The following is a 26,456-nucleotide window of genomic DNA, read 5'->3' as shown; positions in this document are numbered from 1 at the left end:
GCGCTGACGTATAGTAAAACTCATTCTTCTCGGACACAAAGACTAATTGACCCCATAGTCAGGGAGGCTTTCTGCGCTCATAAGAGTGTTACACACATTAGTCATCCTTCTGTTACATTGTCCAGCGAGGAAGTGAGCTATCTTGGGCGCCACTTGTCATGGCTGCATCCGTTGGAAAGTTCAAGTTAATTAATCAGTAAAAAATACAAATCTTTGGGGATATATTTCACAGAAAGAGGTCCTTTAGTGGAAAACTGTGTTGGGACCTCCTATGAGAAATTAGGTGTAATTAGTAGACGTAAGCATTTCAACGAATTATAAACAACTCATGCAGCTGAAGAACATTAAAGAACCACAGTAACACTTATCTATCGCGCAGTAGCAATGAAAACATGTTGGGACGCAGAAATAATAATCGAGCAAGAAAACTCATACATCACTGGGGTATGTCTTGGTGAAAGAAAGGTGACCAGTGGGGTAGAATTGATTACAGATGAAACCATGTAGCGACAGTTTGAACGAATGAATGAATGAATGAATGAATGAATGAATGAATGAATGAATGAATGAATGAATGAATGAATGAATGAATGAATGAATCCTTTATTTCAAGGGACGGAGGGCTCTCAGCCGTCGAAGGGTCGGTCGCTTTCATAGCCTTCGGAGCTGCGCGTCGTAAGTCAGTCGACCTCTCCCACACTACTCGATGCAGGCCGCTCACAGTACCGTATGACGCGATTGCATGCGGTGCTGGGGTGCTTGATGGTATCTGGTCTGCTAATGTGGTCATGTCGTCATGAGGTATATGCTTAATTTTGTCTCCCTCGCGAGAGAGAAGCGAAAGTCCATATAAGATGCTCTAGATAAGCTCTACAGTGTTCTTGGCAGCGGATGCATCTGTTGTGCTAAGATGTTTCGTGTCCGGCAACAGACCACTTGTGAAGTATGTACGGGGTGTACGCTGCGCTGCGTTTGCATTGACTTTAGTTTAAGAAGATCTGTTGTGGCCGGGTGAGCTCTCTCAGTGTGAACCACAGCTGACAGCGCCATCGATGGAGGTAGAATAGTTTGATTGAAGAGAATATAAGCATTTAACAACATTGGGTGATAGGCTACTCCAACTGCTAATGGCAACGAATCCAACTCTCTGTTTACCATAGTTAGTGCGTATTTTCGGTAGCATAAAGTTCTTCTGCAGAGAAAAACCCGTGTTAGGATTGTTGAGGCAGGTTTTTGCCATAATATAAAGCAAAGTAGCATTAGTAATAGAAAGGACGGCTGCATTTGGAATGCTGGTTTGGTTTTCGTTTCGCGCCGCGTTTATGTGTGAGCCGTTTCGTCAGTATATTCAGTTGATAGTCCGGGATTGTCTGTGCTTCCGTCTGCGTCCCGCCATTGTTTGCGATATTGACGCGCAATTATTTCGTCTGGCGAACCTTTCTCATCTTATTCTTGCGTTAGAATGAGAACACTTGTGCGAACGAATACCCGGCGGTGACTGTCTGTCGGTGACGAGCCTCCGAGAAAGCAGGTATAAAACTTTCCGCAGTTGTGGCCTCGAGCCGGGTTCGGCAGCTTCGCTGGCCTCAGTTGTTCCGGCCTCAGGTGACGTCTTCCCTCCGCGTGTTATGCTGTCAGCCTCTCTCGCTGTGCTTTGGAAATCGGCATCTTCATCAACGTCCATCCGCTTCCAAGCTCGAAAGAACGTGGGCACATAAATCGCAAAAAGAAAGGGCAAGGAAGCGCCATCTGCCGAACATGGATGAAGTCACACGGCACGCCGCGACCTCTAGAAGACCTTCTGCCGGCTCCCTCCCGGGAGGCCTGTTTGACGCTCCCGAGGGAGCCGGACAAGAACACGCGAGCGAAGCTTGCGGACTGGATGGACAAGGTCGCCCTCCGTTAGGGGGCCATTAATCCCTCCCCACTGATACTTTAGATAAATAAAATTGCTCCAGTGCAATCCAGATTTGAATCACCAGTGCCATCCGGTAAGCATGGAGCAGGTCACATGGAGCAGGTCACATGGAGCAGGTCACATGGAGCAGGTCACATGGAGCAGGTCACATGGAGCAGGTCACATGGAGCAGGTCACATGGAGCAGGTCACATGGAGCAGGTCACATGTAGCGGCACAAGAAATATGAACCACATGAGCAGGGCAACAAACCTTAAAATGTCATTGAGTTGCATGAATTCAATAACACAAAGCGCTCAGGAAATCTGCGCCCACATGATGACACGTGCAATGTATGGCGCGAGAGTGTGTTGCAGTTCAACACGCGGCGCTATCGGCTGCGACGATAGCATAATGCTCTCGTGCAGTGGCCAGCGAAGGTGACCTGCTCGTGCCCCCACGAGTTCGAATCACAGTCCCGGTAGCATTTATTTTATTTGTTTATGTTTGGCCAAGTTCACCCTCAAGGTAAAGCTTCTCACAAACTCGGCGAGCTGCTTAGACTTCGTGAAGTGCTTTCGCTCCAAAAATGCTAAGCCTAGCTACCCTGATTGAGGCTGCTCGTCATGCACAGTGCACGTGTATCGTGCTGTTTCGCGGTAAAAGATGCGAGGAACGCATTGGCACGCAAGCATGCTGTAAACGGCCTGAAACGCCTGTCTGGTTGTACATATACCTAATGCGCGTCGCTCACATTCTTGACAGGGAAACATGCGACGCGGCAGAATTTGTGCAACTTGTTGAATCCGCAGCCTCCCTGTACTGGGGTTAGCGCTGCGCGCGCTCTAAATTTACCGATTTTTCTCTGTAGACTCCTTGAGAAATTGTCAACGAAGCTCGGGCGTTTCGACTAATTGTTTCTTTTCAGTTCGTTTTTCTTCAGCCAGTAAATCGTACCCAGCAATTCTAGACAAAGCATTTTTCAACAAGAAAGAGTTTATGTACGCAATTTTGTTCCTTTTTGTAAGGTTTCACTACATTAGTCAATATATCGGCAGATCTTCCGTCGGCAGGCTCGCGTTTTTTTTATTAACGTTTTCGCCTTTATTAAAAGCGTTACCTCGCTGCGAGCGATGGAATTTTAAAAGGTTTTGCTACGCATAGGAATAATGGGCCACACCTTCAATATCTCCATAACAGTAACTTGCAATATTAGAATACTCAATATTTTTCTCCAAGAATGCTGGACAAGAAGATAATTGCTACTGCCTCAGTCCCTGAAGACACTGGGGCTGATCGACGGCGAACGCTTTCGCCCGCCGAGAGAAAATCTGGGAAATGGCGTTCCGAGAAATGTTGCCCACGGCTCTTGCGTCAGTACTATTACCGTATTATAAATATAATAAGCTTCCTTTCTGAAAAAAAAAAGTTGGCGCGCCATTCCGCTTTCCTGAAACACTGTCGCGGCCATTCGGCCCGTAGTCAAGACCCTAAACACAGCTAAAGGCTAAACCCTAGACAGCTAAACGCTGTTGTTAGATCGTGTACGCATTGCGCATGCAACCAAATCGTCGTGTATGTCCGCACAGACCGCTTACCTGCGTTTCAAGCACGTCTACTTTCTCGGGTACCAGGAATTAATGCGCACACGTAGCCTGGCAGGATGCCACGTAGTCCTGTTGCGCTCAAGTTTATCTTCTTTTTTTTTGGCTTGTTTGTGTTTGCGCGTCTAGTCGTTTCTCTCGTGCCTCGCGAGTTCTCGTGAGCTCCAACGAAAGGTAGCTTTTACCGGGAGGGCTGCTTTCGCGCGTAATCAAATCTGGCTGGTAAAATGGCCCAGCGAAGGCACCTTTCCACGCTGCCTGCGATTCGGTCTGCAGCGGGCGCCTGCATGCGCCGTCGACTACGCATTCGGTGTGCAGACTGCAATTTCGCTTCAAATGTCGCCCATCGGGATGTGAACTCTTCTTGTGCGTGCCCTCTGGGAAAGCAGGCAAGGTGGAGGGCGTGTTTTTGCAGCTACCGTGACGACGAAGTGGCAGTAAGTGGTGTTGTTATGTCAGCGAAGAAGTGGCCGGATTCTTCTCGATTAAAAGCAAACTGGTTTATTTGAGCTTAAGGATACAAGGGTAAAACGAAGTGGTTCATTAATACGTAGCAGGTTCGACGGATCTGCAGAGCTGGGAGGACCGTGCTGACCCGTCTCGTTTCGTCGGCGTCTCTCGTTCGTCTCCCTTGGAATATGCTCTCGCTCGAAGCCTGGAGTCTCGCAGCGCGCCTGTCGACGGCTCACGTTACGTCGTCGTTCTTCGCTTGCGTGATGCCGAGGCTTGGGAGATTTAGGAGTACGGAGGCGGGCGCGGGCAGCCCTCGTGAACGCGTGGTTTATGTGGCGCGGAGTCGAATGTCTTGGGCCGCGGGGTCTGTGCTTAGACAGGCTTCAGAATGGATGTGCAGCCGATCCCCAGTCTGCGTGGCTCGAAAGCAGTCCCCCCAGGCGTTGTTCCGCTCGGCGCTCACCTCGCGAGCCGGAAAGAGAGCCGGATGAGGGGCACCTCGTGGTCGCTGCGCAGGAGCCTTAAAGGGACACTGAGGAGAAATTGAAGTTGGCTTGTATCGATAGAATAGCAGCTCCTGATCACGAAAACACCACTCTTACTGAAAACAAAGCTCTTGTAATGTAGAAAATAGCAAGAACCAAAATACAGGTGTCGCCGCCACAGGCCAATCTCGCAAGTACAAGCGTGATGACTTCCTAGGGCAAGAGGCGCCACCTTGGAGGAATTTTCCTTACTTCATGGACGCCACGAACCTCTGAGGCTGGCAAAGGAAGGTTGCGCACCGCACCGCTAGCCGTCAGAAATCACGGAGTCTGCGTTCACGTCACTTATCACGTCACTCCGTTCTGAGACGTCATAAGAGTTGCCGTGGCGTCATAAGAGTTCCCTGAGTTTGAATTAGAGCGGCGGGAAAAACTTTTTCATCTTCGAATCCAAATTTCTTTGAAATAAATGCATCTTTCGCGCCCGGACAAGCGGCAACAAAGCCATGAAATGCCGAACTATCAGATTATGCTACCAAAAAAAAAATGATAGAGTTCCTCCTCAGTGTCCCTTTAAGTGTCTTGAGCTGGCGTGCTGGGTCCGCGTGGCGTGTAAGTAATGCGACCGCTAACAGTTGTATTAAGTACGGCCTGCTCGTCTGCTATGCGCTTTGACTAATTTCACGTCTAGGTCTGGGCGTTCTCTACCTGAAATTTAATCAAGTAAAGGGATCATGCAATGGAACTACAGCAAAACGAAATCATCGTAATCGTCACCAGCCTAACTACGCCCGCTGATGGACTAAGGCCTCTCTCAATACCGTCAAAATAACCCAGTCCTGTACCAGATGCGGCCACCTTATCCCCACAAACTTCCCGTGACATCCGTCCACCTCACACCCCAACGCCCCCTGCTACGCTTGCCTTCTCTTGGTTTGAACTCCGTAGCCCTATGGGGCCCTCGGTTATCTTCCATTTGCATACGGCGATACAAAGACACAAGCCCTTTGTTCTCTCATCATGTCTCTAATATGAAGTGCAGTTGAATTGTTCTTGTTCTCTCAGACTTTCGCATTTATGTACAGGGGATTACAAGTAGTGACGTAGGTATATGCATAGTGGGGAAAACGGGCACTCAGTTTGCGTCGAACCCTCCAAGCGGAGCTGGGTGCCAAGTGTCTCATTCGCGAAGTAATCTGTCAGCGACACCCTTTGCGTATGTGCGCTTGCGTTCTGTTACGCAACGATTTCGTCAAGGACTCCGACTTATACTGGCTCGCGTTGACTGACGCAGGCCGCCACTCAAGGCTGCAGGCGTGGAAAGAATCCGCGAAAGAGCATACGCGTTTCTCTCCCAGCGTCCGAAAGAAGAACTGGAAACGGTAATTTTACCGCAGCCGATCTCTCAGATCCCGTAAAATTGTTCTCCCAATATAGAAAAATTATTAAAATTCAGAACGGGAAGTCCGCACTAGCAAGGAAGAGCGGGGTCAACGTTGTTCAGTGTTCGTTCTCGGCAAATTGAACGGCTCTTTCCGGCTACGTGGAAGTTTGTCCGGCCGCAAGAGCCCCATTTATTCCTCTGGCTGGATGTCAGTCATAAATACGAATAGAAATGCAATAAATAGGATTTTCAAATAGGATTTGAAAAATTTCCCGTTTGTGAATTGAAATACGTCACGTCAAGACCGAAAAGAACTCCATGATCACTGCTTGGAAGCGAGTGTCGCTGTGGCCTACCCTCACGGACCCCCCTACCCCCACCCCGGAAAAAATAAATACTCGGCGTCACCGCAGCCTGTTTCCCAAAACGGCCGGTTGGCGGAGACACATGCATTTCATTTCTCGCCCTTTTCCAGTTTGCTAAATAAAGTTCCGTCTCCAGCGATAGTATCCTCTTAGTCATTAGAACGCGGGAATCATATAGAGGGTGCTTCACCTAAAGCTTTGCACACTTTTTAAAAAAATAGGCTTTTTGAGTTTCAAGATCACTTTTTCGCCACAACATTCTCAGCGGTGCAGTGCATCAGAATACAGCTAAGACGTGCTAACTAGCAGGCTGGTTGACTAACTTGAATAGTTAACTTTTTAAACATTACAGTTATGCTCTGTAATCATTGAGAGGCGTGTAGCCCGCCGTAAGTAATATCCGTACCAGTTTTTTAAATTTCAAAAACGCGGTTAGCCTCTGCGCTGTGTCCTCCAAAAAATTTGTCTTCATCGCGCCAGAATGCATGCGCTCTCGAGAAGCTTGCAGGCAAAGCAACCTCTCCAGTGCGCATAACTCGTCGAAATAGCCGAAATTTCTTGGGGAACAGCGCCGAGGGTAACCGTGTTTTAGAAATTCTAAAAAAAAAGATATAGATATTACTTGCGGTGGGCTACACGCCTTTCAATAATTAATAAGCCTAACGGCAATAGATAAAAAGTTAACCATCAAATATTAGTTAGCCAGCCTGCTAGTCAGCGCGTCTTAGCTGTATTCTGACGTACTACACGGTTCACAATGCTATGCCAAAAAAAGGCTGTTTCTAAATATTGTGTATAGTTTTGGATGAAACGCCCTGTATATTAGGCAACCTGAATTTGTAATTATTGTCCGTTCGATGCCAATTGAAAACATTAGTGAGGAGGAGCATAAAGAGTCCAAAAATGAAGTTGCTGGGAAGAAAACTTTTAAAGAAAATACTAGGTTCTTGTCCTCCCATATGAGTGTGCACAATCCCTTGTCGACCGGGACCACCTGGCAGCAGATGGAACATACTCCTTGGACAGCTGAACGCGGCAGTTTCCAGTCACGGCATAATGCATTGTGCCGGACAGGCTTTGTCCCCACGAGAACCCCTACACCGTGCAATCGTTTTTAATAAAACGTCTGAGTGAAAGCTCTAGCAGCTGGAACCGGTGGCTATCGCACAGAGAGAGAGAGAGAGAGAACAAAAATACGCACATAGACGTTGACCTTTATCGCGGCCAGCCGACTGCGCATATGAAGACCGGTGGTCGTAGTCGCCACTGGAGAGGGGATCCCGTGGAACCGCGCCCGCCGGGAGCCTCTGGAGGACGGGGCAGGCTGCAGCGGTGGCCGCTACGTAAGAGCGGAAAATCACCGACGGATCGCGGGCGCCGTGCGAGACAGGCGCATAATGTAGAGCGAACCGGAAACACCCGCTGAATCCGAACGGTGCTGTGCCGCCTCGCTGGCTATGCGCTCTGTGGCAGTGCAGCCGTGGGAGCGGCGACGTAACGGGACACGCGCGGCGCTCCGTCCAGCTCATCGCTTGAAACCAGAGCCTCTCATCACGTGAGGGGGCGAATGGCAGCAAGCCGTTCGTGTGTATTCGTGCCTGTTAGCTAGGCGGAAAGAAAAGTGCTGTGCTTCGATTTTCAAACGGTGTTCTCTTCATTTTTTTTCTTAACTTGTTCGACCGCGCTGTCTAAGGTGAGTCCCTGGCGCTCTCCGCTTTCTGTGCAGTGTCGTCGAACGAAGGTGATGAAATCTGCGCTAGTACTTGAGATAGTCGCGATTTACGCGGTAACTATTAGTGTTTGTTTGCTTATCCTCTTTTCCAAGCCAGCTCAGGAATAACAGAATTTTATGGCGAGCTTCTATGGACAGCGCTTCGTTATTCTTATTCATGAAGCATGTGCTTTCGATTTTTAAATGTTCAGTTATGCTCGCGATACGACTTACCATGAATGCCGAAAAGGACCAATATTAAGAGGCGCCTTTCAAGTGGATCTGATGTGAATGCCTGCAGTACGACGGAAAGTTGGGCTAGTTGGGTTATGTTCATTTTAAAGGAAACATACAGCGCTAACAGAGACGACGAGCGCTTGTGTTGTGCACCTCTTCTTCGTCCCTCGTCTCTGTTCGCACTTTAAAGAGTGAATGCCTGCTTTGCTAGAAATTCTTAGGAATGGTGTTGTGCGGTGCATTTGCGCGGAGGAGGAGTCTACGTATAAATTCGTGCAGAGCCCATAGACACGTCTTCTTATCCGCTGCACGATCGATCGGATTTTCAATGCGCTCGTATTAAATCCACGAGAAATGTGCAGCGAGTTAACAATGCCGTCCAGGAGCTTGCGTAAGGCCGTTCCTCCCGCATATTTCATTCGTCAGATGTGCAAGTGGCAAGGAATAAAATGCGCATGCGCGCAGTAGATCGTGATTGTGAAATTTTTACGGGTAGATGAACTCGGTAGCATTCGTCAGAGGCTGCGCACCGCTTACAAAAATTGATCGCTTTGTTTGTCGGCGCCTTTATCCACCAAACCACTAAGGTCGCCTCAGCGGGATACGAAACGTATCGGCGTGTTTTAAAACAAAAATGTCCCGGGGTTTGCTCGAATCTATACTCGCCAGTGTAATGCTGTTAACGACGTTTCATTTATTACAATAATACTCGCTTTCATTTATTGCAATAATGCCCTTCCAATAACACGCTGTGTGCGCTGTTGCTGTTGGAATGCAGTGACAAGACAACAAAGCTGTTGTTATTCTAGAACTGTACGATACGAAAACGCGCCCCGTCTATAGCTAATGGGAAGTGTTCGTGGTGTGCGGTCATAAATCAACTACTCCTTAAAAGCTATCATTGTTTGTACGTGGCATACTTTGTGCATGCGTCCTAAGGCCAGAAGGAGACATCGTCGCCTTGAGACGTGAGGAGGAAGCGCCGAGTCTCCAACTGCCCGCGAGCGCAGCTTTGCGACTCCGTATTCTGTGGAAAAACACGAATGGTCTCCGGTCGTGCCTTCAGCGACCGGTCTGGAGAGTTTCGCCCTTCCGTTGACGCGTTTCCCGAGGCTCGTATGCCAGAGACAGCCGGTTTGATCTCGCGACCGCGTTTCCATTCACGTTCGAAGAGAGAGCCTGTCGTGACAGAGAGCAATTCAGGAGCTCATGGAGACATCCCGCATAATATACCACGTGACATCTCACTGCGTTTGGAAACGGCGCACACACCCTGGCGGTCGCGATTTACGTCATGAACTCTGGAATTGCCCGACCCTCGGAAGATGTGCATCGCCACTCGCAAATATCGCCACCTATTGCGTCACTCGCACCCGTAAGGGGGGCGATGAATTCGTTTCGCCCGTCGCTTCGCCCCCGTAATAGTCGCGGCAGTGCCCCAAACCCGCACAACTGGACGCGCGCCAGCATCACGCCTTAGCGGGCGGCTGCAGTGCGCGACCTCATTTCGCGCCGATTGAATGGGAACCACTGGTCCGAATCTGCGGTGTCAAGGCCGATCGTAAAGCTTGGGCCATGCAAATTATGCGACCCCTGGGTCCGCCATGAGAGTTTCGTGGAACTTACCAAGCTCGAGGACGGGAAGAAAAAACGATATGGCGCTCGCTTTGTTTTCTTGGCTTTCTCCTCGCGTCTCCCGCTTTTGATCCATTTTTACGAGCTCTGATTTTGTTTTTATTTCCTGGAATGCGCGAATGTAAACAACGAGAAGGTCGCATCCCACACTTCCAAGGAGTATCTGCACTGTTCAGGAGGCCAGTCGCTTGACCGTACTCGGTGGGTCTTCGGACCAGTGGACTGGGCTGAAAAAAGGCTCACCCCTCAAGGGCGTCTACCAGTACATTCTCACGCACATGGGAGGAGCGAATTTAAGTTTTAGAGCTTTAGGTGCCCCTTCCTGGCTTCCGCGTCGACGTAGTCGGCGTAACATGACACGTGACAACCGTGGCAGGTAGTAGCAGAGCGAAGCGTCACCTGTCGCAGCAAGAGCTGCGGAATATACACGCGGAAGGTAGCTGCCATGGGAAGGAGGCGGAGAGTGGCTAGCAGCTTAACACGCCGCCTGCCAGCAGCGGCAGGTGGCGGGTGATGAGCTGCGCTCAATTTTCGCATTACCGACTATCGTAATCGTCTGTCCATTTATTTCGCTTTGTTTAATGACTCACAAATGTTGCTAGCACTTACCGTATCCACTTGATATATTTGTGCAAATGGTTTTTGGGTGGCAGGGCGCTCTTCCGTTCCGGACGACCTCGAAGACTGTGGGCGTGGAGCCATGCCTTTCGCGTTTCGCGTACCATTGGCAGATTGAACCTGGCATTTATATCTGCGAACTCTCCGCAGGTCATTAAGTAGTGGCTAGACAGTTACGTTTAACATCTCGGCGGTTTTCACATTTAAAAAAGCGACTTTGAGGCTAGTATATTGCCGCTTTTGGAAACGTACGCAGTATGTTGTGACAGCGAAAGGTATACTTTGCTGATTATCTTGATTGCTACAGGAGCTTCAAAGAAAAAGCATTTTTGTTTTCCTGATAAGTGTTGCCAGCCAAGCGTACTGATGAAGTTAGACCGCAACGACCCTGCAAAGGTCAGAAGTCGTGCGCACAGCTTTGTGTTTATGGAATATTTCCAAAACCAGGCTAGCCCCTTTTACAAAGCTCTTCGGTGAATGCGGCGCTAATGCATTATACGAGCTTCGCTTTACGTATATCAGTCTGACTGCAAATGTCAGCGCTCAACGAACAGCTGTATCTGCCCTCGGGATTGCCGCTGCAGTAAGAGTCGAGCGAAAACAACTGCTATAGAAGGATACAGCTTTAAAAAAAAAAACAGCAGTTGGTAACACTGGCCGCATTCCGCAGCGCACTGTATTACTCCGCTGGTCAATTACAACAGTAATCAAAATCAGCTTTTTCAAATTTGACTGTAACAAACAAGCCTCAGGCATCAAAATCCTTGAGCTTACAATTTCGCCTCATGATTAGCTTCTTGCTGAGTTAACAAGAAAAGCTTTAGCAGCGGTATATTTCTTGTCACGGAGGAATCCTGTTCGGTGGTCCTGAATGTGGGTGGAGCTTTACTGCAGGCTTAAGTTGTATACGACTATAGCTTCTTTTGTGTCGAAGTTCGAGTGCCACACTAGCAACTTAGGGGTTGAAAGCATCGCCATTCTTCATTATCTCACTATCAGTGCCACTGGGAGAAAGGGGAACTATTGTAAGGAGCACGAAGAACACTATAGTCGGACACAACTCAAGAAAGAAGCGGCAAATGCCCCTCGAAAGATGCCCTCCAGCCAATGGCGTCGAGCGATTCTCATGACGTCGGGGTTAATTCCTTTAGACTTGTTGGCGTGACATCTCCGGGAGGTGGCTTGTGAAAGGCGTTCATCATCATCATCATCATCATCATCATCAGCCTTACTACACCCACTGCAGGGCAAAGGCCTCTCCCATGTCTCTCCAATTAACCCTATCCTTTGCCAGCTGCATCCACCCTTTGCCTGCAAACTTCTTGATCTCATCCGCCCACCTAACCTTCTGCCTCCCCCTGCTACGCTTACTTTCTCTTGGAATCCACTCCGTTACCCTTAAAGACCAGCGGTTATCTTGCCTTCGCATTACATGCCCTGCCCAAGCCCATTTCTTTCTCTTGATTTCGACTAGGATGTCATTAATCCGTGTTTGTTCCCTCACCCACTCTGCCCGCTTCCGATCTCTTAACGTTACACCTATCATTTTTCTTTCCATGGCTCGCTGCGTTGTCCTTAACTTAAGGTGAACTCTTTTCGTTAGCCTCCACGTTTCTGCCCCGTTGGTGAGTACCGATAAGATTATGCTGTTGTACACTTTCCTCTTGAGGGAAATTGGTAAACTGCCACTCATGATCTGCGAGAATTTGCCATATGCGCTCCAGCCCATTCTTATCCTTCTAGTTCCGGATGATCCGGATCAGCTGTCACTACCTGCCCTAAGTAGACGTATTCCGGCACAATTTCTAGGCTTTCGCTGCCAATTGTGAACTGTTGTTCCCTTGCTAGGCTGTTGAACATTACCTTGGTTTTCTGCATGTTAATTTTTAGACCCATCGATCTGCTCTGCCTGTCTAACTCGTTGATCATGATTTGCAGTTCACCTCCTGAGTGACTCAGCAAGGCAATGTCATCAGCAAATCTCAGATTATTTAGGTATTCTCCATTTATTCTTATTCCCAACTGTTCCCAATTCAGGCCTCGAAATACCTCCTGCAAACATGCGGTGAACAGCATTGGCGAGATCGTGTCTCCTTGCCTGACGCCCTTCCTTATTGGAATTTTATTGCTGACTTTATGGAGGACTATAGTAGCTGTGCAGTTGCTATATATATCTTCCAGTATTTTGACATAAGGCTCTTCTACCCCTGATTACGCAATGCCTGTATGACTGCTGAGGTTTCCACTGAGTCGAATGCTTTCTCGTAATCAATGAAAGCTATATATAGAGGTTGGTTATATTCTGCGCATTTCTCTATCACCTGATTGATAGTGTGAATATGATCTATTGTGGAATATCCTTTACAAAAGCCTGCCTGATCATTTGGTTGATTAAAGTCTAACGTTGCCCTGACTCTATTAGCGATTACCTTAGTAAATACTTTGTAGGCAACGGATAGTAAGCTGATCGGCCTGTAATTTTTCAAGTCCTTGGCGTCTCCCTTCTTATGAATTAAGATAATGTTTGCATTCTTCCAAGCTTCTGGTACAGTCGAAGTCATAAAGCATTGCGTATACAGGGTGGCTAGTTTTTCTAGCACGATGTCCCCTCCATCCTCCAACAGATCTGCTGTTACCTGATCCTCCCCAGCTGCTTTTCCCCGCGTTAACCGCGGCTTAATCGGATTAACCGTGCAGTCATCAAAACCGGTTTACGCCAATGGCTGGAGGGCCTCCTCCGATGGGCATCTGCTGCTGTGTACTTGAGTTGCATCCGACTTGCTGTTGTTTAAGGTGAGCCCTTGGTTCACCTGGGCTATTTCTGGCCTGGCCAAATCCACGGGTCTCTGCTCGGAAGGCTTCTGCTACGGAGTGACGATGAAAAGAGATGTGCTTCGAGGGGGGTGAGACTAAAATGGTTTGTTTACAGTTTTACAGAGTTCAAAAGGCAACCTTGAGTGTCAAGAGTGAATCGGAAGGTGCTCGCACCCATGCTAAACGGCTGCTTAAACAGGGTCCCCTGTCCTCGGGTCCCTACTTGGGGAGTTTAGTTCATTTAAATGCGTCCAATCACTGTGATTTCCGTCACGTGCCCAGTCTTGGTAAACCGCCCACCAGGACGTCCCCAACAACACGCTCTCGCCACTTCCGGCAAGTTGCGGTCCGTGCTGTCCCTCCAGCAGTGGTGGCAAGCCCGAATGGAGGCCCAGTCGGCGTCGAAGGTCAGACACCTGCACTGCACAGCGCTCCGTGGGAACGAAAGGCCGATGCTGCACTTGCGCAGAGGGTTTCACTCAGGGCAAGACGAGAGGCATTGAGGAAAAAAAAAAAACTAGGAGGGAGCGTTACGTAGTAATCTTGAAGCCTACTCATAAAAAATATGATGGAAAGCATCGTGGGAGATAGGCCCTCATGTGACACGGCAGCGGTAGCTCTTAATCGGATTTCGGTTTTGCCCTCTCGCTTTGTTGCGTCAGTCTGAAAAGCACCATGATCCAAGCGTTGGTTGGCAGTCTGGCAGCTGTGGAGGGCCTTTTTCCCAAGAGTCAGTGCGCATAAGGGCCCCCGGCAGCGGCGTCAGAGGAAAATGGCTTGCAGAGGCTGAGCGCGTGACGCCATGCTCCCTCCTAGTTTGTTTATTCCTCCATGACGAGAGGTCTGTGCCGAAGCGCGAGCATTCGGGCATCGTTGCTCGCCTTGAACAAACACAGCGGCGTCCGCCGTGAATCACTCCGAGCACCGCTGCCCACCGTCGCCGCCAACACCCGACACCATGCAGTTGCGTCCCGGGTGGGTCCTGCGCCGAGAACTTGTGGGAACGGTCCCGAGGAATTTTCCCAGGCAGCGGATGTCCATCTCAGCGCCCGTAAAACAAGAGGGGGATCCGTCGTTCAATCCGCCACCTGCATTCGCGGCGCCGGAGCCACTCAGGCACGCCCTTGAAACCTGTGTCGATTCACAACTCCCAATCGCTTGAAAAGTCTTGCGCCTGCTGGCGTTCTCCGTTCTTAACGATGTGCACCATCGCGTTCACCCCAGTGTTGCTGGTAAAAAAGAAATAGATTGTGGCCAACTGGCACAAATTTTCTCGCAGTTAAGTGGCAGATGCAGTACTAGTAAAATACTTTATTCAGGCAGCAAATTGTGCTTTCGGCACGTCGGCGCCAAGAGGGGCGCGGGCCAATTGATCTTTCGGTGCGAAGGGCTGCAGCCAGACACGCTAAAAGACAGGGCACGGTAAAATAAACCAAACCTTCCTGAACATATTAGGCTTGTCTAGGAGGTCTCGTGTATAAATCTCGTCGCTAGCTCAGTACGAAATTCGTGAAGGAAGAGGCTATTTTTAGAGTTTATACGACTGTGCACTCCGTCCGAAGAGGTAATTATTACTGACTCGCTGCTGTGCAGGCTATTTCGGCCGTCGTTTTTTGGCGTTAATAGGGATCGCCTTTTATGAGCGGTAGTGTTCTCTCGTGACGTCTACTCGCCTTGGCCTTTTTCAGCGAAATGGGATGTGGCGCAGCGGTGAAGGTCGGGGCCACTTCATCCATTTGCGTTCGAGTTTCTCAGTTCACTCTGGTGCCTTTGCTCCTGATTTATTTGCCGTCACGTGCCGGCGCCGTGCGTTCTGAGCTGGTTTTGACCGGTATGAACTGGAAAGCCTTTCGCGTGGCGTCCGTATAAGGAGTTCAGAACAAAAGGGAAAGATTGTGGTCGTGTCAGCGTTGACGCCTGGCTGCAAAACTGCGAGAATGAATTCAATGCTCTGAGATACTGAATGCATTCAATCGCTGGCAGCCGTGCTGCCCGCGCTGTCGTTAATAGTGTTGGAGCCTTGATCTCGGGGCGCCGTTCTGAGTCACCATTGCAGGGCACAAGTAACGAAGCGTCCAGTCCCGGTGGCTTGCGAATATTCTACGCGTGAGTCGGTGCTGCTAATACCGCGCGCGTTACAAGCCCTTGAGAACACCTGTCGCGGACTTTAGCAGCTTTACGACAAACGAATACGGAGGGCTAGTCTGGCAGCATGGGCAAATGTTTCTGTGCAGATATTTGTGTGTGTCAAGGCCAAAGGCGGTACGTATTGCCAGACTGGCTCATGTTTTCAACAAAATGGTTTTTATCGACATTATTCTAGGCTATGCCCTTTTTTTTACTCGGAACGCTGAAGTGCAAAATCAATCCCTGTTTTTAAGAGCAGCGTGACAGCATAGTCGGTGAGAAGAATAAAATACCACAAAAGAAGTAACCAGAACACCGCGCATAGCATCCCCGTGTTCTCTCTGGAAGTCAGCTAATCTGTGTTGTCCACTTTGGCAATGCAAAGAAAACGAAACTCAATATGCGCAAATGGCGCGTGAGGATAGCATCACATATAATTCCTGGTGACGCCCTTCAATGAGACGAAAACAAATAACTACTCTTCAAAGCGGAAATTTGCAGCGATAGACCCCTTAGCAACTGCGCAAGTGGCAGCTTACGACGACGACGACCTACCGGGTATGCATGGAATCCTTGCACGTAAAAGTCTTTTATGTAATCTACACGTCGCACATGCATTCTTACACTAGAGTTCTTCTTCGTACTCGCTTTAGAACAGCGCTGCTTATTTTCATCAGCATGACAATAGTCTCAGTAGTCTCAAGACTGCTTTCAGCGCTCCCTATTGGATTAACTTACCGCATTATACGCGAGCATTTAAGTGCAGTGAATATTGTGTTAGTAACACTTGAGTTCAGTGGAGTGCGGTACTGCTGCTTGGGCTAAATATCGAAGAATATGGAAATGGACGTTATAAATGGAAGGCATGAAAAAAGCTAACCTTAGTGACGTTGGTAACACGCCCCGATTCGAAAGGTCACGTTGCAGAGGTGGTTGTAATTGCTGATCAGGTACTTCCGGCTGGGGCTGCGGGTAGTTTGCAGGGATCCTTTGAAAAGAGTAGAGAGGGCACTCTTCGTAGTGGAGAAAGTGTAACCAGACAAAAAGATGGCCTGTTTGCAAGATCGGTCAATAAGCCCGGCAGAGATGACAAAGTAGCGTAGGAGCCAGAAGCGGCTGTCAGATGTTGCCTTACTTACTCGGCAGAGTAGCACTATCGAACATGCGTAAATATATTTTCGTGATTGCATCGGGGAGTCTCGAAATATTCTCACAAGAGCCTAGCGCATACATGAATAATGCACACATCCATGAAGACAGGCAGAAATGTAGACATGTATTAATGCAGGCATGCATAAATGCAGACATGCTGTCATGCAGATAAGCAGTCATGGAGATAAGCAGTCATGGAGATAAGCAGTCATGGAGATATGCAGTCATGGAGATATGCAGTCATGGAGATATGCAGTCATGGAGATATGCAGTCATGGAGATATGCAGTCAAGAGATATGCAGCCATGGAGATATGCAGCCATGGAGATATGCAGTCATGCAGATATGCAGTCATGCAGATATGCATAAATGCGGACTTGCAAACATGAATAAATGCGGACTTGCGGACATCCATTCATGCGGACTTGCAGGCATGCATACATGCGCACATGCAGGCATGCATAAACGCGGACATGCGTGCATGCATACATGCAGGCATACTTACAGATGCGGCCATGAGTAAACGGAACACGCCAATACGTTCTAATTGGAATCACACCTTCCCTATCGGACATGAAAAAAAAAACATTATTTGGGCACGACAAGCCGCACTAGCACCCGATACCAGCCTATAAAATACCACAGCTTCCAGTTTAAATTAGGCAACGCGTGAAAAATGTTTGAACGAAATAGCGTGCTCCGTTTACTTTCGTCCGTACCTGTACATGCATGCATGCATACATGAATAGATTGGAGGAGTCTCATCCCCAACGCTGAAACCTTGACAGCTTCATACGCGCGGCAGGATTCCGACTACAATGCTCAAAAGCAGACCGTGTGGCCTGAGAACTTTTGAACGACACTGTACACACGCATGCACGCTTGCATCGCTTTTGTCATGCGCTATAGGAACCCCTCGCGCCGCACTACGCGCAGCCAAGGGGGGCGCGGCCCCGTCAGGCATGTTCTATTGCCTTTTGTCGCGTCCCCCAAGGCATTTCTGTAACGGAATGTCTTCAATAAAGAAAGAAAGAAAGAAAGAAAGAAAAGATATTCACGAGGGTTGCATGGTTGCTCGACCCCTGAGAGCTTAGAGATTGAAGGAGAAAACAAAATAAAATGTAAAAGTAACAACAACTACCGAGCATTTGGCAGATTCGTTCTTCGCTACGAGTGAGTTTGTGGAAGATTGCCCCCCCCCCCCCCCCCGTTCCATTCCCCGTTCATCCTGTGAATAAATTCATCCCCGTAATATACTCCACGAGGATGTTATGGACATGCAGGGGTTTATTCAGACCACGACGGGCGACGGAAACCAGCCGGGTCCGCTTGCCGTGCACGAGACGCATCCACCTCGATCTTCTCATCTCGTGCGTAGTCAGCGATGCCGACCAAATAGAATGGGCATCGCCTCTTCATGGGCGTCACATATTGCTATCCCAGCTACTCTATTAATGCCAAATGAAGTTCCATCACATTTTGCTGCCTGATGGATGATCTAATTTGCCTGTTCGTATTTTCTACCCGGCTCTCGTTTTTTTCCTGAAGTCGAACTTGTCAGAAGCGGGGAGAGGTGGCTCGCACCCTTTTAGCTTTGTAATTCAAGGTGACACGGTGTAAATGCGAACCTGGCACACGAAGAGTGAAGCTTCATCTTCGAGACTCCAGAGAGCGCTTCTCTCCTTATGATCAGTGAGTCGTTTGTCATAATGACCCGCCAGAAGAAAACAATCTTCCACATGTTTACCCCACCCAAACCGCTGCCACCACTCGCATAAGCACCCGGGAAAGTCTGTAGCAGCCAGCGTGTCCATTTGTATCATAATTCAGTGTCCGATCCTTCCTGTTGCCCTACGGAAGAGCGACCTTTCGCAGCGAATCATGTGGTGCACGGGGCAAAACGCTTGTCTAGAACACATTCTGGGCGGGTTTAATGCTTAAAGGCGATATCTAGCGATAACGTTTGGTTAAAAATGGTGTGGATGTCATTTTTGCCTTCCCGGTCGCAGCGGCTTTGGGAGCTGCGGAACACACAGTTAGATAGTTCTGGACATGTGTTTTGCCATCTGTACACGTGTCCTCTTCAGAGAAGCCAGCAGGGGTGTCCTCAACGGTGGCGCATTTGCCTTGCAGCTTACACCCACTTCAGCCGTAGCTCACGTCAACTCTCCGACCCACCTGAGCGCATGAGCTTACGTTGCACAAACTCCCGACTTGCTTGCAAATACGTCCTTTATTGTTCGGACCATAACTCACGAGTGGTCTTTCACAATGCTGTCAGGAGATGGAGTCGGGAAGTTTTCGTGTTCGACATCTCGCGACCACGCGGCACCGGAGAAAGTCACTTATACAGCTGTCGATGAAAAAAAAATAAAAGCGAAGCATAAGGTGCTTCTCAGTAACGGCAACTGTGCAAACAGCAGTCGCTGATGCAGTCGACCGCGCGATGGGGTGCCCAACAATGGTAGGGCGGGTGACTAGCCCGATAAACAGCCTGTTGCCATGCGCTAGTTAGCTCGCAGCGGCGCGAAAGCTATCCGCGCAGAACGGTTGGTCGTAGAGAGACAGGCGGAGAGAACAAGCGGGCGATATTTTTCTTTTTGTTTCGTTTGTGTGACCTTCTCTAATGGCCTTTGCATAACTGAGTGATTTTTAACGCCTGAAGAGGGGGGTGGGGGCGCAGGGTGATTTCGAAATGTCCGGTCAAGGCATTGCTCCACGCAACGCGGAATAGCGCACATGCTGGGGGATGACCTGTGGGCAGGCCGCTGTAATGAGCAAATAAATAAGTACACGTCGTTAGAGTAACGGTGGAAACACGTGTAGCGGAGTGCACGTGCCGGCACACATGCGTGCGCGCCGCGACACGTGCTATAGCGACCGTTCTAGAAGTACTTGCGTGGCTGCCTCCTGCTACCTCCGCAGGAAAAAAAAAATATAGAGAAGAACGACGTGTAATGCAACACTTAAGACCAAATATAAGTTGGCCGGTATCGATTGGGTACCGTGTTGTGATCCCAAAGAGATCACGCTCACTGAAAACCGAGTTTTTGTAAGCTAGAAAATATCAAAATGTGAAATGCAGATGGTGCCATCACCGGCCTATTTCGCAATTAAATTGCGTGCGTCAACATCGATTTGTTTTCGTGGATCCCGGAGGCTACGCTTCGTCTGCCATTCACTACACAACGGTGGTAGCTAGTCCTTTTCGGTAACCACGTCACAAGTTTGAATCGGCTTGCCGGATGATTTTGAAATCCATTTTTTTTTTTTGCCGATAAGTGCGTATTTTGCTGCCGGGAAAACGCCATGCAGCAAGGCCAGAATGAGCCAGTAAACCGATTTTTGGTCATATCAGCAATAATTGGACGGAGTTGTGTTCACTGTCCCTTTAAGTGTCTTCTGAGCGTTAGACTTTCACTTCGTGCTACGGTCGATAGCATGCGACAACTGAGAAAGTCGCTGTCATGAACTCTCACTTTAAATTTGCTTTTTTTTCTACAAGCAAACCGGTGTGTTGCAGTGTTAAAGGCAGTTCCTTTCAAATGCCCAAGACCCAATATAGGTGAAAGCCGATCTGAGAATATCTGATACTAGTTGGAAAAGATTCTCTGGCCGTTTCTAGTCACATGAAAGGGTGGACGCAGACAGACGCAGAACACTTATAGATAATTTGCCACGGCGATGGCGAAATGACGAAAATTGGGAATCCAAAGGAAGTGTTTCTCGGGAAACGTTTCTGGACTAGTGTAATGTTTGAATTGTTGCTATGAAGTCCAATCGCTGCTGACGGCATAACTTCGCTTTGGAAGCGCTATATAGGCTGGCGTCAACAACGAACTGTCGCCACTGAAGGACTCTCCTGTTTAGTGCAGTTCTTTCGCCACTGTTATCTAGCGTCGTGAAAGCATCACCCAGACAATACGGCATTCGTTTCTTCTTCTGAACGCGTTAAATGTGAGGCGACAGGGAAAATGAATGCACCATGTTCGTCATGCCAACCGTTGACCCTTTTGAACAATATGGCTTGCTGAGTGGCGTTCCTGGTGGATTTCTGTGCAATCTTCGTTAATGCAGACCTAAAGGCTCAGTTTTGTTTTTTTTTTCTTGTTTTGTTTTTTAGCCTCGTACTTTTTTAACATCGTACTTGTGGGTTGCACAATCTCTCGCACCACCACCGAGTCTGGTGGCTGGGGTTCTCTTTTGTGCCCCGGACTGTGTCATGCACTGCGGACCGGTCATTTCAGGTGTTGGAGTAAGCAAAGCTTATTCGTTCCCGCGAATTTAAAGAGTTACCGCTGTCTAGGTATATATAGTAGTGCTGGAATTCGACTCGAGGGCGCCTCAACATCGATTCGGAACATTTGTCATTGCTTTACCGCGAACCCAGTGACGAATGCCGGCGGTGAAAAACAACCGATTCTCCATCTGTTCCGGCTACGATGCGGACGTTCTCGAAGTCTCGCCCCGACTTCCTTGAAGTGCGAGGAGCTCTTAGTTTGTCGCGACTACGTCCTCTAAAAACCAGATACGAAAGTTAGCGATGTCTACCTTGAGCAGTGCTCATTTGCTAGCTGATTTCTTGGCGCGCCTACATTATGCACGATGACTGCCGGTTGGTGCGGGAGCGTCGTTACCGCTGAACGAGAGGTGCGCTGGTTCTTCCTTTAATTGCTGCAATTGCTTTCGCGTTAGAATTCCCCATCCCTCCGCCCCGCTCTGTTCATGCTTGCAACCCATCGCCGTGTGCTATAAGTGAGCTTGAATTGCATGCAAATGCCTAATCGCGCTGCGCAGATCTACGCATGGTCTAGCCGATGTAAAAAGTGTCACCCATTTTCCGCTCTTATCTCTCCTTATACTTATTTTGTATTCTTTGTTACTTTTCCTCTGTTCTCCACAAGCCGCTTTGACGCCGTGTTATTGCGCCTATAGTGAATGTACACCGCCTTCGTAATTTCATGGAACGCAACTACGGCGATAAATATTTATTTGTTTGTATCCAAGTCACGACGCTACAAATTTATTATTTGGGTGCACAGATTTGTACCACCCTGCGTGCACCCATAACATGGCGATGAGACCGTTTTAGAATGCGCACCTCCTGGCCTAGACCCGAACAGCAATACGGGTTTAAGCACAAGCCACCAAGGATCCTCAGTTCTTAACCTCCTCCCTTCCTCACTCGTGACACAGTCCATCCTTTTCTGAAATGAAGTCATTCATTAGCTTATTGATTCGCCTTGTATTCTGTTCTATTAGCTTTTATAGCGCGAGACTCTATGCGTTTCGTGGGTAAGTTAAAACACAGTTTAAGGGGCCCGGCGATTTCTTTGTTAGAACGACAGCTTCGTTAATGCCCGCGTTGACCGTGCTTCCAAGGAGAATCGTCATTCCTACGTTATATCCAATAATTCGTTATAAAACGTTTCGTTATAACGAGGTTCGACTGCAATTGGCTTCGTAAACTGATGTGCCGAGACATCATGCACGGGTACGGATACCTCATACGGATACCTCCATCATACGGATACCTCCGGACCTGTTCGCATCCCTCGCCATTCTGCTCGCGCTTTCCTAATTTCCGGTTTGGTTAGTGTTTGATCCACGCGTACTGGCAGCTCACCGCCTCCGCATGGCACGCGTTGTAGGCCTTGGTGTTATCGGCCGCCGTTCTGCAACGCTGCAGCATGCTCCCTCGGAAAGCGGGCGGCGTGTTTTCTGCGCGGCCTTTCTCCGCGTCGTTTCCCTCGACGTGCGGCAGCAGCCGTGCCCAAGCGTCCCACCGACCGACCGCCCAGCACACGCGCGCGACCTTGGCCTTCGATCAGCGCGCGCCTTTACGTTTTATTCGCGTTTCTGCGCCAGCCTACAGCTGCCTCCTGCACCTGGCCCGTGCCATTGACTAGCGGGCCTTGTTAGGCGAGGTCGCCGGCACTGCGCGCAGTTAGGTTTTGTTCCTTCAGCACTCTAGTTCGCGTGCAGTTCAGAGGGGAAAAAACAAATACAATCGGAGAGTAAACAAAAACTGCACTCTAACCCAGTAGGGAACTGACCTTTACGCGTAGTGTGCACGTATCACCGAAGTTCTGGCGAATAAAAGAAATCAAGATATGTTATGCCCCTGACAACGTGCGACCTTGATTCAGGCGTTCCCCTGTGTTTCGAGTGTTTACAGCTTCATTTTGCTTTGTCCTCCGTGCCGAAGTGCTATTATGCACGGTTTGTTTTTACTTACTATGCATTACCCATAGCATGCGCTGTGAGTGCTTAGCCTACTAACAGAGGGAGGTGCGGAGAGAGAAGAAGAGGTGGGCATAGAGGTTAACCAGAGAGGTGTTAAGGTGACTACCCTGCACTGGGGGAGAGGAATGATACGATGTAATAAGGTAATATAAAGATGGGGTTAGGAGCGCAATCACAATCTGTCGCACAAACATAGCGCTCTCAGGTATCGAAACAGTGCTTCGTACTGGCCATGGTCCGAAGGTTTTTAAGCTCCGTCATAGGGCGAGGATAGGCAATCTAGAGCGCAGCACAGCTCATTGTCTTTCGGCGCTAAACACCGGGCTTTCGCGGAGCAGCCACAAAGCATGGGAGGAGGGTGGGGAGCAGCTTAAAAACGCGAGTTTTTCGCTGTGGAGCCGCGTCCTAGACACCTCCGATGTCTCTCTTCTCTCTTTATAAACCATGACCACAAAGCTCAAATAATATATACATACTAATAACCTGCACCGATGAGCCCAGCGGGCAAGAGTTGTTGCAGATCGTGCTGGCTGAGATAGCTTTTTGTAATCGGGCCCGAAGACGTCACTATTAGAGTTGGTTCCGTGATGCGACTTTCGTAGCTGCTACGGTGGAAAGTTTTTCTGTCCAATCGATACATTAGGGCGAATGTCAGCGCATGCGCAAAACAATAACCGGGACAAAGTTTGTTTGCTTTCTAAAGCAGAGGATTATAGCGTGACTGTCACTCTCACCGGATGCCCCGTCGCGTCTTGGGCATTGTGTGGCGCTTGCCGCTCCCGACAGGTGCCGGTCGAATAGATTTCCGCCTTCCACCCAGCGCGGGTTGGTTTCGCCTTCCCGCACAAGGCTTCTCCGTCTGGGAGACGAAGTTTGCCCCGAAAGGCTGCGCGTATAAGTGAAAAGGAATAGAGGTCATCCCTCCGTGACCGTCAGCGCCACGGTCTCGATCAATCCGTGCGTCGCGCCAATCCGGGGGAACAAGTGCATATGCAAGTGAGCCGTGGTCCTTGACAGCTAATTGGCGGCGCGCACGCTCGCTGCCCAAGCGCCGCTCTCGCTCCTGGCCGTCGGCGCTAAACGATTCGCGAAGCAAAGAGCACCCCCCCCCCCCCCCCCTCGCTCCCCGCTTCGCTCTGCCAAAAACAGAGCCTTGCGAAACCACGGCGCACGATAGCGTTGGTCCCTTTCGTCGCCTGCGTCTTCGCTTAAGTGAATGCGATCGGAGTCGTGCGTCGCGTCGCAACTCGAGACGGAACGGCGGCAGTTCCGTTCGTCATTTGACAGTGCGGAGATTCTCTGCCGTCCGACGGTGTTTGTGCGTGCGTTCTCGTAACGCGGCGTGCATTAGAGGAGCTCGCGCGCGCCAGCCTCTGATTGGCGCTGCAGTGTACTGCGCGGTTTGCGTTTGACGTTTCGGGACACGTGACCGCGAGCCCCTCGTGCGTGTCGGCTACACCGTCGCCCGGGTATAAGCGGACGCAGCGGTGTGCGCACGCCTCAGTGCGGCCGAAGTTCAGCGACAGCGCGCCTCCGACTGCTCTCCGGATTGGTAGAGCGCCCTCGTCGTTTGACTGTCACAAACTGAGAAATCTGTTGGTCGGCTGCCTTGCGTGTGTGGGTGTCAGAAGGCGAGACAAGCTCCGATATCTGTGGCGTGTGCGTGTGGTCGTTGCGAGGGGCAACGCCTGAGTTGAACCTGCCAGCGCGGACCGGTGCTTTCTCTACAGACGTAAGGCCGAGAATGTGTTGGAGCGTCGCGATATATTTGATCGTTGTGGCAATATTTGAAAAAAAAAATAAGCCGGAAAAGCGGAAAGGGGATTTTTACTGGGCGCTTGATGCCTTAGTCAACACGTTGCACTTTTTTCGAGCAGAACCATCGCTGTTCTTATGTCAGAGTGTTCGCCACCATTTTGCTTATTACATCACTACGGTCCCATCGAGCGTGTTATGTATGAGAAAGTCATCACGTGATCAGCTAGTCCTATGATACTTTTCGTAAATGGCTTGCAATACGGGGACAGAACCACGCGTGGCGATTTCGAGCTTCAGCGCGTTGCTGACTCTGGTAGATCGAAACTAATGTGGCCAAAAATTGGTTTTGGCTTGCAGAACCAAGCAATGCTTTGTTGACACAGATGACAAACTGTACACCTTCTCTGTACTGTATGAACTCAAGGTATTTTTATGCCCCATTTTATCAGCTGTCCCAGATTGTAGGCCTTTTCGGTCCGTCATAGAAACACGCATAGACCTTTGCAGCCCACTTCGTTAGACATTTTCGTGCGTGTATCGGCGAAAGTGCGAATACGCGTGTGCTTTGACGGCGGCCAAAGTGCGGGCGGCAACTGACCAGCGTGTTCTCTCTTTCGCAGACCCGGACCGCGAGGGGGGCGGTGGGCGGTCTCACTCGGCTTCCGAGCCTGGCCTCCGGGCGCACATCAACAGCGGCTTCAGCATGGCCGAGGAAGGCTACGGCGCCATAGACCGCGACGATGACCACCCGCACGAGCCCACGCTGTCCGGCTCGGCCGTGGTCGTGCCCTGGTGGATCATGGAGGACGCCAAGGTAATCGTACGTATGTTTCTGCCTGCCGCCTCCCTTCTGTGTCGCACGTGTACGGAATGTGCCGCCTGCTTGTAAGGCATCGTAGTCCCTGCATGTTTTTGCGCCCTTCTTTGTGTTCTTATATTGCAGAGTCTGCGACTCCGTGACAGTTACCCGACCGTAAGTGTACAGTTCTTTCGGCTAACGGGCCGCATGCTCGCAGACGTATAAGTTACTGTCCTGAGTCGAAATCAAATTATTTTTTGAGGAAAGGAAATGGCGCAGTAATTGTCTCGCATCTCGGTGTACACCCGGACCGCGCCGTAAGGGAAGGGTGGAAGTTTTGAGGGAAAGAAGAGATAAAGAGAAGATGCCGTAGTGGTTGGATGCATGTCGACAAAAGCTTGGCTGCAAGAGGGCCCTCGGAAGTCAGCTTTCAAAGTGTCTGAAAGTAGCTTGTTTTACCTTTCAAAGGTAGCTGCTAAGACATCATGGAGAAAGCAGGATCGCGTTAACACTTCTCGGCGCGCTAAGCTGTGAGTGTCATGGTCGCATAAGCAAAACACAGTTGCGTTTGTTAGGATAATGTTCATGAGATCGCTTTTTGGAATTTAGTTTAGATCATTTCAGATTAGTTAATGTCCCCAAGAACGGCCAGAATGAAGCCAAGTTGCACCTTGACTTAAGCCTTTATCATGCGGGACACGTGGTACGGCAGACGAGTATTAGGTGAAGCATGACACATGCATGCATAAAAGCAACACATTTCTGGACATATACTAAAACATTACACGCGTGTAGTTAGCGCTGTTCATGTTACCACCGACTTAACGCATTTCACGTAAGGGTGCCATATCGTTAGCAGGTTAGAAAAGTCGGGCATAAAACATGTCAGATCGAAGTTACTAGATCACAGGGCAGAAAAATTTGCAGGGCGATATTAGCGGTTGCCGCAAGAACGTGGTAGTAGTACTGGTAAGTATACCGCTTAATATTGTTACGCGACCTATTTACCCGTTTATATGGCAGATTTCAACACCTGGTCGCGGCGAGATGTCTACATGGTTCCTGCACGCACGGTTGCTGGGAATCGAAAAAGCTCTACCGCTATAAAGATGTCGCCTGTACTAGAGCCTGAATTAGAACCTCGCAAAACGCGCTTACGCACCGATAACCTA

General features: G+C 49.5%; 1 protein-coding gene across 18 annotated transcripts in view; it reads left to right on the top strand.

Moving 5' to 3' along the window:
- The window catches only part of LOC144099408 (prestin-like), a 166,992-nt gene that overhangs the window by 100,633 nt on the left and 39,903 nt on the right, over window positions 1-26,456 (top strand). For 6 of the 18 annotated variants that reach the window (XM_077632682.1, XM_077632686.1, XM_077632679.1 and 3 more), the window contains exons 2-3: window positions 25,106-25,305; window positions 25,429-25,458. In XM_077632682.1, coding sequence (XP_077488808.1) covers window positions 25,189-25,305; window positions 25,429-25,458 — 147 coding nt within the window. In that variant the 5' untranslated portion in view covers window positions 25,106-25,188. Of the gene's footprint in view, window positions 1-7,443; window positions 7,881-23,462; window positions 24,460-25,105; window positions 25,306-25,428; window positions 25,459-26,456 lie in introns of those variants that run through there. The other 12 variants (XM_077632689.1, XM_077632681.1, XM_077632690.1 and 9 more) reach the window with 9 other exon arrangements.

This window comes from Amblyomma americanum, chromosome 7 (assembly GCF_052857255.1).
Source record: "Amblyomma americanum isolate KBUSLIRL-KWMA chromosome 7, ASM5285725v1, whole genome shotgun sequence".
NCBI classification, from domain to species: Eukaryota; Metazoa; Arthropoda; class Arachnida; order Ixodida; family Ixodidae; genus Amblyomma; species Amblyomma americanum.
Note: the sequence above shows the minus strand (reverse complement) of the source record. Positions and strands in the feature narration are given on the sequence as shown.